The 12,712-nt window shown below is 48.1% G+C and overlaps 2 protein-coding genes across 2 annotated transcripts in view; both read right to left on the bottom strand.

The window, feature by feature from the left end:
- Positions 1 to 12,712, bottom strand: part of LOC135917297 (phospholipid scramblase 2-like) — a 61,389-nt gene that overhangs the window by 22,687 nt on the left and 25,990 nt on the right. The gene's annotated exons all lie outside the window — the stretch shown is intronic.
- Positions 6,717 to 12,712, bottom strand: part of LOC139049952 (phospholipid scramblase 2-like) — a 7,270-nt gene continuing 1,274 nt past the window's right edge. The window contains exons 3-5 of the mRNA XM_070525882.1: positions 11,810 to 12,027; positions 10,743 to 11,072; positions 6,717 to 6,799 (exon numbers count right to left, since the gene is read on the bottom strand). Of these exons, the coding sequence (XP_070381983.1) occupies positions 6,731 to 6,799; positions 10,743 to 11,072; positions 11,810 to 12,027 (617 nt within the window). The 3' untranslated portion in view covers positions 6,717 to 6,730. The remainder of the gene's footprint in view (positions 6,800 to 10,742; positions 11,073 to 11,809; positions 12,028 to 12,712) is intronic.

The raw sequence follows: 12,712 nt of genomic DNA, 5'->3' as shown, positions 1-12,712 counted from the left end.
CGTCTTGTAAAAGCTCTATCTCATCCTTATGCAGAGTTAAATGTGGTTTAACTGGAGACGTCGGAAGCACTACAGCATGCGGCTATTCCCGTTTCACGCCTATGCAAAAAAATAAATTTGCATCATATGAATAAACGATTTTTTCAATTAGTGATTATTCGTTATTCCTGTTATTATTGTTTTTATTTTAAGATGATTTCAACCTTTAACAGCGCTTACTCTATAGCAGTCCTGAAATTTTATTTGTGCTTATGATTCGTACTAATCCAAACGTTTCGTTGAGAGTCCCCCCCCCCACAGTGGGTGTGAGCTACGAGCTTGGATGGGCGACAACGACGGCTCTTCGAACGGTATTAGAAAATGTATAGGCGGGTGCCTCCAAATTCTTTATTAACATTGCATTTGTTCTCCCCTCGATTGTAACCTCCTTTAAGATTCACCTTTCATCTTGTCTGACAGCTCGCTGGCGTACTAGTCTAGTGATTCCAGAATCTTCTTTGGTTCTTTTACCTACATTTACCTACCTACTGCGGCCCTATTCTTGGCCTATCCCCATGAGTGGTTACAAGCCACGAAAGAGGTTCATCATGAACATCATCGTAATCATACGCGGGTGTGACACACTAGCGCCAAGCAGCACGCTGGGCCACTTGTGCTGGGCAGACGGAACAGCGCCCCGGCATCTACGTAACTCCTCTTGCGCACTGGCAATACCTGAGCAGGTTCTCTTCAGCCTGCTTATAGGCAAGCGTCCGCGGCCTGATGGGTAGAGCATCGGGTATCTGTGCTGTAGGTCCTTTGTTCCAATTCTATATATCTGAAACAGCCCGGCGACGGCGACGCCAACGGCGGCAATTCGCCTGGAGTGCCAATGTAATTCCTATCGCAATATGTTGTGTTCTTTAGAAAAAAATGCTTGTAAAAAATCTGCGGATTCCACGCGCTGTGGAATTGGTGAAAGCAAAGTTTTCTTCTTTTATTTTGCGCATATATGCCTGTCCGTGCTAAATTGGTCCGTGCTAACGTCCCAGCCGGTATTTCGTGCAAACGCGCCATACGACGAAGGCTTGTCCCTCCAATCACATTCTTTGGGGATGCGAGGGCTTACCCCCTCCCAGGTCGCTCCTGCCAGCTCCCTCAGAACAGACGTGGGAGGAGCTCCTCAGAATGCCGGATGAAAAACTACAAAAAGCCCTCGTTGCCTGGGCCGAAAGGGTCGCTCCTCGTGAGGGGCCGTCCTAGGACTCGGGCCTGCCACTGAGCAGAATCTCAATAAAGTTGTTACCACCACCACCTCCTATGCACTCTCGGCAACACGACGCAACCGTCGAAGCGAGCGCAACAGTTGGGCGACAGACGTACGTCAGCTGAGTCAGACACCGACTCCAAATGCTACAGCGGAGACAAAGATTCTTTGCTTAATACGGTCGTTGACGTTTACCAACTTGAATTTAGTCGCTTGTGTTAAATGTAGCGCCACCGCACGAGCGGTGACGACGACGAGGGAGAAGAGAGCCCTGCGCGGTGGAAGAACGTGCTCTCGTGGGTACGAGCCTTGTTTTCAGGCAACAATAACAACAACAGCGACAACAACAACGTCGTGCTCGAGTGAGTGCACTTCTCCGTTAGTGTCACTCGCAGGCTGGCAGACTGAAAGGTTTAGCGACACTTGCCAGCGAGTGCGCTTGCAAGCGTGTGTGCTCGAGGAACGGCAATGCTTCAAGTAACTGAATGCTCACAGCAGAGTATAGGCACTAACCACAAGAGCACTTTCTCGTGATTTGAATAATTGTGGGCAGCTTTGTGACGTCAGTGAAGCCACAAAGAAAAGAAGAGAAAGCTTGAAACGTTCATTTTTCGGCGGATCCCGCCAGTTCGACCGCGTGGATTTTAGATTTGTGTCTTGTTCGTGTTGGCTCAAAACAAATCGACGTACGTGTTAATGGGATTAGAATATTTCCTGTAGATCAGCGTCTTTTTGCTCCTAATAAAGTAATCACCGTTTCTAAAACTCGAACCGCCAAGCACCATATCAATTGACCCCTATGACTTCATAGAATCGTGATTGTCATCAGTCCAGAATGACACTTCGTTTGGATGTCTAGCGCCAAGGCGCCGATGTGACACTCAGCGAGGTGAAGTACACTTGCTCGAAGTGTCACTAAGCTTGCTCGTCCGACTTGGGTATCAGCCGATTCCTCACACGTCTCGAGCACGCGCTCCTGCAATAGACGTGGTGGCTCATCGTTACTCAGCCGCCACATTACGATGCGAATTCGTAAAATATCTGATAAGCTAATGGAAAAGACTACAAATTTCAAAAAAAGATAGCAGCTCAAAGGCGCATTCCCACTTCCGATATTCGACAGGGTTGTCGGATATCTACAACTCATGGCCGTCGGTGTGGAAGATGGAGGCACGTTCCCTCAGAGAGAATCCCCGTATACAACGCTTGGTGTGGGCGAGGTGAAGCATTAGGCCAGCGAAGGAGCTTAGTTTATTACGTTCCCGCAAAATCCGGCTCACGATCGCCATTTCAAGCGGACACGCGAGCATGTCAGCTGCAACGTAAGGAAATGTCTGCGCGCCAGTAGACTGCAATAATCCAAAATATATGTCTTGAAATGTGCGGTGCAAGAAAAGGATGGACATGATAGAGAAGAAAATCGGGACTCACCAGACCAGCAAAAAGTTACAGATGAAACCTGACGGGGATTTCTCAGAAAGAAGGGACTAAAGCCATTCCGAAGTGGCAGCCCCTGACAAGCTCAAGTGGTAGAGCGGCTACCCGGAAAATGCGTTGGTCCCAGGATCGATCACCGGACCAGGAGATGTTTTATCTTCAATGACGAAGCTTTCTGAGAAACTAGTAGTGGATTTTTTTTTTAGATTCATTTCTGCTAAAGGCGATTGGATGGCAACATTTCCTTCCATGAACATTCCTCTAACTTGCGGGCTCCGGCGGAACTGACTTGCCATTTCAAAAGATGGACTTTTGAGGCGAGACAAACACCACAACACACTCAAAAAACTCAGATTTTTTTTAAAGGCAGTGGGAAGTTTCTGCTCTATTGTGCAACTGAACATGCCAGTGCTCAAACGTTACGCCTCAGTAACATATCACAAACGTTTTCTAGGTATCGCATCTCAGAACCATACATAAATACTAGCACATATATGACACATTCGTTCGTGACATATATGACTATCCATTCGTGACCAGTCTACCGTAGTGGTTAAGCACCACTGCCGTTAACGTCGTCGTCGTCGTCGTCGTCGTCGTCATCATCATCATCATCAACAACACTTTGGTTAAGTGCGGCAAATTCCCAGCGCACCGTGAATTTCGGAGGCCACACGCAAGCTTCGGAGCGGCGCCGCCAGACGGCGCCGTTTGCTCTTCGGGTAGCGAAACAGAGCAGTACCGCTGCATTGCACGCCTCGTGTACATTACTCGGTTTCTACGGTTGCTCAGGTTGCGTGGCTATACATTGATTTAATGCTAAATGCATTACCGTCGAAACCTATCGCAAAATAGGTTTTACCAAATTTTTTTCCCATCGTTGACCGTCAGCATGCAACCGGCGAGTCTGCGGTCATACAAACCGGGACCTCGTGCTCGGAAGCGGAATCCCTTAGCCATCGAACCGCCACGGCCACTAAAGCAAATAGATGGCTGGCTTTGAAAAAGCGTTCGAACATTTTGCGATACCCTCACCCTCTATTCTAGTTGATCTTATTCTTTAGTTGCCCCTTTCACACCTTTCCACGCGTCCGGCCAGGTTTTCGGCCGAGCAATTTCTTTCCTGCGTTTTTCGCAAAGACACGTGACCATTGGTTCCAAATATGTAGCACAATCGTGAATTGGAAGACGGTAACGGGCAGCGCTATAAGAGATTAGGAAATTTTGCACTTCCGCATATGGATTGGGCTTCCGCAGGATAGAGCCAGGTGGAGATGGACATAAAGAAAGGACGGGCAAATCGTGACGATGCTTATAAGCGTCAACGTTTACTCGTCGCTATAACCTCATCTTCGGTCATGCGAAAACATATGCTATAACGAGGTTTTACTTGTTTTTTGTACTTATTGTGCGAAGTCGGCTCAACCTGCTGGTATTGCGTGATCCTCCTCCTCATCATCATCATCATCAGCCTGGTTACGCCCACTGCAGGGCAAAGGCCTCTCCCATACTTCTCCAACAACCCCGGTCATGTACTAATTGTGGCCATGCCGTCCCTGCAAACTTCTTAATCTCATCCGCCCACCTAACTTTCTGCCGCCCCCTGCTACGCTTCCCTTCCCTTGGGATCCAATCCGTAACCCTTAATGACCATCGGTTATCCTCCCTCCTCATTACATGTCCTGCCCATGCCCATTTCTTTTTCTTGATTTCAACTAAGATGTCATTAACTCGCGTTCGTTCCCTCACCCAATCTGCTCTTTTCTTATCTCTTAACGTTACACCTATCATTCTTCTTTCCATAGCTCGTTGCGTCGTCCTCAATTTGAGTAGAACCCTTTTCGTAAGCCTCCAGGTTTCTGCCCCGTAGGTGAGTACTGGTAAGACACAGCTACTATACACTTTCCTCTTGATGGATAATGGCAACCTGCTGTTCATGATCTGAGAATGCCTGCCAAACGCACCCCAGCCCATTCTTATTCTTCTGATTATTTCCGTCTCATGATCGGGATCTGCCGTCACTACCTGCCCTAAGTAGATGTATTCCCTTACGACTTCCAGTGCCTCGCTGCCTATTGTAAATTGCTGTTCTCTTCCGAGACTGTTAAACATTATTTTAGTTTTCTGCAGATTAATATTTAGACCCACTCTTCTGCTTTGCCTCTCCAGGTCAGTGAGCATGCATTGCAATTGGTCCCCTGAGTTACTAAGCAAGGCAATATCATCAGCGATTCGCAAGTTACTAAGGTATTCTCCATTAACATTTATCCCCAATTCCTTCCCAATCCAGGTCTCTGAATACCTCCTGTAAACACGCTGTGAATAGCATTGGAGAGATCGAATCTCCCTGTCTGACGCCTTTCTTTATTAGGATTTTGTTGCTTTCTTTATGGAGGACTACGGTGGATGTGGAGCCGCTATAGGTATCTTTCAGTATTTTTACATACGGCTCATCTACACCCTTATTCCGTAATGCCTCCATGACTGCTGAGGTTTCGACAGAATCAAACGCTTTCTCGTAATCAATGAAAGCTATATATAAGGGTTGGTTATATTCCGCACATTTCTCTATCACCTGACTGATAGTATGAATATGATCTATTGTTGAGTAGCCTTTACGGAATCCTGCCTGGTCCTTTGCTTGACAGAAGTCTAAGGTGTTCCTGATTCTATTTGCGATTACCTTAGTAAATACTTTGTAGGCAACGGACAGTAAGCCGATCGGTCTATAATTTTTCAAGTCTATGGCGTCCCCTTTCTTATGGATTAGGATTATGTTAGCGTTCTTCCAAGATTCCGGTACGCTCGAGGTCATGAGGCATTGCGTATACAGGGTGGCCAGTTTCTCTAGAACAATCTGCCCACCATCCTTCAACAAATCTGTTGTTACCTGATCCTCCCCAGCTGCCTTCCCCCTTTGCATATCTCCTAAGGCTTTCTTTACTTCTTCCGGCGTTACCTTTGGGATTTCTAATTCCTCTAGACTATTTTCTCTTCCATTATCGTCGTGGGTGCCACTGGTACTGTATAAATCTCTATAGAACTCCTCAGCCACTTGAACGATCTCATCCATATTAGTAATGATATTGCCGGCTTTGTCTCTTAACGCATACATCTGATTCTTGCCAATTCCTAGTTTCTTCTTCACTGTTTTTAGGCTTCCTCCGTTCCTGAGAGCATGTTCAATTCTACCCATATTATACTTCCTTATGTCAGCTGTCTCACGCTTGATTAACTTCGAAAGTTCTGTCAGTTCTATTCTAGCTGTAGGGTTAGAGGCTTTCATACATTGGCGTTTCTTGATCAGATCTTTCGTCTCCTGCGATAGTTTGCTGGTATCCTGCCTAATGGAGTTACCACCGACTTCCATTGCACACTCCTTAATGATGCCCACAAGATTGTCGTTCATTGCTTCAACACTAACGTCCTCTTCCCGAGTTAAAGCCGAGTACCTGTTCTGTAGCTTGATTTGGAATCCCTCTATTTTCCCTCTTACCGCTAACTCATTGATCGCCTTCTTATGTACCAGTTTCTTCCGTTCCCTTCTCGGGTCTAGGCTAATTCGAGTTCCTACCATCCTGTGGTCACTGCAGCGCACCTCGCCGAGCACGTGATAAGACGCGACATACTGCAGGATTCGTTCAACACGACAGACACTTTGCAAACACGTTTGCGGATTTATTTTTTTTCGACAAGAGGTGACAGATAACACGTTTAAGAGAAAATGGCACGAACCAATTCAAAACATTCGATAATTAAAATTTACTGCCTGAAATAAAACGCAAATTTGTTGCTGTCTTCGCATTAAGTTATAGCGGGCTCTGCAGGCCCAAGAAATGTATCGTGCATGAAGTGCACGAGGAAATCGGAAAGCAAGCTGCTTCACGTGAGTGTAGCAGTGAGCGCGAAAATACTGTCGGGGCTGCGTTGAAAAACACACAGTGGACGGCGCACAGGCCCTGAAGACGTGTCTTGGCTGCAGCCTGTGTGAGCAGCCTGGTGTGTCTTTAGGGAGGCATCAGGACAAAATCGGTGATGGTCGAATAACTAATTTATGATGTTGCCAGGAAGATCAATGTTCCTCCTGGTGGGGGTGCTCTCGAAGAACATGAACTCCTGCGCAGAGTCGTAAAACGACGCCGAATCAGGGTGTACGTTTACTCCAATCTAAGTAGTCCGCGGCTTTTTTTTTTTTTTTTGCAAGATATCGAATGAAGATCAGGCGTCGACTTAAATATAGACACTAGGATTTTTTTAAAATCATTCTTGAGGCGAGCAGTGCCAAATATAAAACTCGATGCGAAGGTTAGGACGAACACGGCGCTGACTTATGAACTTGAATTTATTGATAATCGTACATGTATATAGGCTGTCATGCCTAAGGTAATCGAAGCTTTTCAGCTAAAGCTTATTAAAAAGCACGGTGTATCATAAAATTTTATTACTTTTACGGTGTTCGGTTATCGGAACGCTGACGACCGAACTCTGTAGGTCTTATATGTTGCTTGCACCCTGTTATCTTAATCTTCCTTTTGTTTTTCGTTGAGCAGCTTGGCTAACGCTATAGCCGGGGCACACGGTGTACAGGGTGTCGCTCATAACTTGTTCCAAAATGAACAAAAAAAGAAAAGACACGCGAGGGCCATGTAGCTGAAAGGAAGCAAGGTAACGTTGCTTAGCGCCGCTTGGAGCAAGTGAGACTGTTGTGTTGCATTCGGTTATTATTCATTAACTGAACCATAAATAGACTATTAAACGTTGCTGAAGGGCCAGCCATGTTCTAACCTAGCTTTGCATTGTAAAAAATGCGGCGGCTGCACTCTTGTGTCTTCTGATACGAGAATGCTTGCTATAGGTGTAAGTAGCAATCAATTTGAAGGTGATCGCGCGAGCATCGACCGGCGGGCCTTCCGAGCAGCATAGCGGCCGATTCCGGAACTGCGAAGATAAAAATTGCGCTGCCTTCTTCCCCTATTATGCTCTTCCAGGCTGCAACCGTCACCCCCAAGACCAACTCGCCAGGTTTTCTGTTTGTTTCCCTATCATGGTAATGATCTGTGTGCGTCGCTTCCTCGTGCATTTCTTGGCTAACAATGATGCCTCTGTGCAAAAGTCCATAACGCAATCGAAATGAATTCGCAGGTTATGCCGTGAACGGTGACGGGAGTGACAGCTTTTCAGGGAACAGCAAAAGAGAGAGTGAGGGGAGCTATCTTATGTTTCCCTCTCGACCGACGGTGATGACGTAACGTGGCGCTGCTCCTAGTTTTGGTCGCCGCTCGAGCGATCAACTCCAAATTGATCGCGACTGTACAATTACGAGGAGGCACGTGAGGTTGAAGAACAGCTTTTTTTTAAAGTAACGAGTCGGGTTAAGCGCATGTCGCCAAACCAGCTGTCACGTTACATCCCTCGGAGACAGAAAATCCGGATGCGCACCATTTTGAGAGCAGTGTTCTGCTGCCTTTTACTGTGCCTTTAAAAATTTTTTCTGCCACTGTTTGTTCAGAGCATATATATATATATATATATATATATATATATATATATATATATATATATATATATATATATATATATATATATATATATATATATATATATATATATATATATATATATATATATATCCGTCGAAGGCAGCTACCGCGGCGGAAACTAAGTCGCGTTTTTTAACCTGCGTGCTTCCATTCTTTGAAAGATGTGTGCGGGGTGTCCCAACCATCATGCATCAAGGTTTAAAAAAGAGAAATTGTTTCCAGTACAGTGGAGCAGCCGCCAGTAATCTTTTTGTTACTGAGATTTAATTAGGTAATTGTAATTAATTATCCAACTCGGAAACAAATTAGTACACAATTAGCACGTCGCTGAAGATACCGCCGCTAGATGTTATTTGGGGGTGCCTACAAATGACTCATTGACCATTTGATATTTAGGACAGTACTTCACGAGTTAGAAATAAAGTAAGATGGGTGACCGGCATCCGGCCCGGCGGCCGGCATCCGGCCTTCATCTCTTGATAAAGGCCTGCACCCGGCCGAAAGGCCGAAATTATGTATACATGACGTCGCGCTACCTGGCCCGAAATTTCCGTTGCCAAGGCGCTGGCGTAACAAAGCGGTGACGTCAAAATCTCCGCGGCTTAATCGGGAGCATACCCATCAGAATCTATGGAAGTCGGGCCAGCAGCATTACGTCATGGATGGGATTGAAAAGACCTTGCGCTAATCTAGGTGGTGCAATCTTGTGCAATCTATAGGTGCTGTTGGCTGCAGCGAGGGCAACAACGTCACGATCGGTATTGCTTCGCTGCAACGGCGTTTCTGTAACGTGAGCGAACTCTTCATTTCCCGAGTTATCCAAGGTTTCTCCTGATATGGAAAAAAATTCATTACTTAGAAAGAAACGTCGAAATTTCACCTTAAAGAAACGTAGCATAGGCAGCGATGCCAAATCATTAGAACATTAGACGAAGCAAGAATCTTATCTTTTGTGGGGAAGTACAAATTAGGCGTTAGCTGACTGACTAGACGCGCCTAGCATCGCAACGCGTGCTCGCAACACTGGCACGACGAGGAGCGACGGCAGCGTTGGTGTTAGGGGGGGGGGGGGGGGGGCGCTTGTCCCCCATTCCAAGCGTTCCCTGCTGCGTTTCATCGAGCATTCCAGTTTGCCGCGGCTCCGAAACCTATCCGACCAGACAACTTTCTTTTTTACTTTCCTGTCTTCCCAGTTCTGGAATCACTTTGCTCGGAATGCCCTCGTATGATCGCCTTGGCGCCAGGAGCAGATCACGTGACGTCAAACACTCTTCGCATTGGCCGCGCCTCCGGTGTTCTTTTAAACGCTGTCCCGTTAAAGCCGCGCGGGCCAGGGCAATTGAATCCGAGCAACAACGGCGCGGCGCGTCAATCTTCGATATGAAACCTAGCATTGCAGTGCCAGATCTTAATTTCGCATGCTTAATGAAGAACCTCCCTGCCTTTCCTTTTCCCTCTGCTCGTTTATTGCGATCGCAACTGTACGGACACTCCGAGCGAATTTTCGCCGTCGGATGTCGCCGTGATGTTCCGTTTCCTGCCGCTATGCTGTGTGCTGTGGGTGCGAGGGTAACACTGCGAGGGCGAGCCTCGAAGGGAGGGTCGCTTGACGCGGGCCGTGTTCCCCCCGCTATGGCCTGCGCCCAATGTTGGAAGTCACGTGATCGAACACGTGCTTTGGGTGAGGGACCACGTGTGTGCACGCGGTATACACCTCGTCGAGCGCACGTCTCCTCCTCGAGCCCGGCCTTCGCTGCGCCCGGTTCTCCGCGCGGCCGAACTACGCGGTCCGCGCTACGGATCTCGGAGGCAATCTGCGGCGGGAGCGAATGTTAGTGGCGAGCCGAGATGGTCGGTGGCTCCGTGCGCGCTGTGTTCGCACGTGCCTCCTAGTGTTGGAGTCGCGTAATGTCAAGTTTCCCACACGCACGAACCGTTTGCTCACCGCTGCCGGCGCTCTTCGTGACGTCAGCGTTGCGGTAGTGAGGGTTCGCGGTCATCGAGTAAGATCTGTTCGCGTCTGCATGCGCGCCTAACAATGTGTTTGTTAATTTAATCAGTAAGCGAGCGCTTACTGCACTTTACGCAGCCTAGAAAACCGCAAACCTTACTTCGTGAAATTGCCTAATACTTTGCTATCGCTATCAGTGCTTCACCTTGAGAGCGAAAGCGCGTCTTTTCTCTCTCTCTTACTGTGCCACCTCCGCGATCGGCCCATTTTACTCTCACACTCTCTTCGAGATGAGCCGACTTTATTCGACAGTGCACACGATACTACAAACCCCAGGAGATAGGGCAAGGAAGCCTCGCTTTAAGAAAACAGAACAGCAACAGCGTCGAAAATGTCGCACGCAAACGCGTTTCCATGCGGCATGTGTGCATATCTATACACTTGGTGCTATGGTGCGAAAGAGATTCGAAAAATAGGGGCACGAACTGGCGTAAAAACCCAGCACGATAATCAGGCGCACGTGCAAGCCCGGCTGCCTAGCGATCCCTAAATGCACTCGTCTACTCACAATCAAGAAGACCGCGCCTAGCAGCGTGGCCTTCATCTTGACGTCCAGGTCGATCGGGAAGATCAACGTGAAGTTGTCGACGTCGGTAAGGGCCTCCAGGCACAGGCCGTTAAAGTTCTTCGACAGCTGACCGATCTTTGTTATCCCGTCCCTGGTCGTGATGTCGAAGACGACGTCGTTGCAGCAGATGGACGAAGTGCAGCAGGGCCCGGTGATACGGAGCACTACGTTGCCGCTGCTGTCCCGGATCGAGAAGTAGGGAAAGATGAAGGAGCAGTCCTGTTTTATCGATCCGATGATGATGCCCGGCGGAGAGTGAACCTCCATCTCCTGCGCGTGCCACGGCACCTCTGTTATGAACGTGATGCATAGGCACCGACTACGGGAAGGGGGGGCTGGAAAGCTCGAGCACCCCTCCCGCGAAATGTTTCCAAAGAACTTTGCCCCCACCCCCTCTCGACGCTCAGACTAAAGCGACGGGGTCACGGGGCATCATGTCTTCTTTTTGTACGGCTTTGGACAAATCGACTGAAGAACTAGAGTTGGCCTAAATGTTGAAAGAAAAGCACGACCTTCAATTGCCACGGCTGCACAGACTTGTCTCGCAGCAACAAAGGAGAAGGATGACGACACCGAGAGTTTTAGATCCAGTTCACCATCAGGGATTCCGACCGGCAACATGAACGTCCACTTGATAAGTGCAGGTGTTCCTTTCGTGCTCATTCTCTTCTAAGACTTCGTACCCTTCCTGAACAGCCAAATTAAGTCTTTACTCGAAAGTATCAACTACGAACTTACCTTCAAAAATAAGCCCGGTAGAGGCTACACATCATCCTTGCGAATATGAATAAAATGTTTATAGCAGAATGAATGCGCAGAGTACCAGACACTGGAAACGGTACTACGCGCTACTCTGGGGCAAATGCTAAATGACGGTCTCGACTGGGACGACTGCCGCCCTGTTTTACGTCAGGCTACGCCGTCTCCAGTAAGGGAGGCTATACACATAAAACGAAACCATACGCTCTCAATCGTCGTGCAGTATATACGTTATCTGGTGCGCATACTTGGAGGCAGCAAAAACAGCAGGAGTCGGCGCAGCGGAGCGGCCGGTACAGCCGCAACACTTCGACGCTGCGGTAGTCGAGCAGCGACATCTCGAAGGGCCGGCAGCTGCCGCAGCAGCAGCGGCTGGCCAGGCTGCTCTTCTCGTGCGCCATGAAGATGAACTGGCCCATGGTGTTCTTGACGACGTACTTGTTCTGTTGCTCGAACGGCACGATCACTGCGCGCGCACAGCAAGCCGCGGGCAGTCACAAAAGGCTCCGGCGATGTCCTCGCTCCCATTGTCTCAATTAACTCGAGAACCGTTCTCGCTGGCGTGCCCACTTCCTTAGGTTTAGGTAAACATTGAGCTTCGCTCATATGCCTAAACCTTACCACACCTAACAACGCTGCTTCTCGGGCGAGTTGAAACTGCGTTCGCGTTGCGCCCGTCTGTTTTTATCCGCGTGCCTTCTTGTGTCCGCGTCTCGGAAAACGCAACTAAGCGATGCGTTCGTTATATGCGGGATGTCTTCAAGAACCGAGGAATCAAGGAACGAATCCAGTTATTGAAGACATAACTACGCGTAGTATAGGAAGTATAATTATTGCCTGTGCGTTGAACCGTCTTTAAGCGTCGCTGGGAACGGCGTTTTTGATGCGCGAGATTACGTACACCCACTCCAGTCCACATGAAAAGAAGATATGAAAATAAAATAACAATAAAAATAAATCTCCTGAATACCGCGTTCGCGACATGCAAGCACCCTCATGTCGCTGGGAGCGGGTGCTCCCGAGTTCGATATATGTCCGGCTCGTTGTGAGCAAGTCATCCCAAGTAAGTCAGCAAGGTTCGCGCGCTCGATGTAAAGAGATTGCTTCACTTCATCCGAGTTCGTTATCACAAATCCGGTATAACGTTCGCT

Source organism: Dermacentor albipictus, chromosome 9 (genome assembly GCF_038994185.2).
Source record: "Dermacentor albipictus isolate Rhodes 1998 colony chromosome 9, USDA_Dalb.pri_finalv2, whole genome shotgun sequence".
Classification (NCBI taxonomy): Eukaryota; Metazoa; Arthropoda; class Arachnida; order Ixodida; family Ixodidae; genus Dermacentor; species Dermacentor albipictus.
This window is presented reverse-complemented; position numbering and strand designations above follow the sequence as displayed.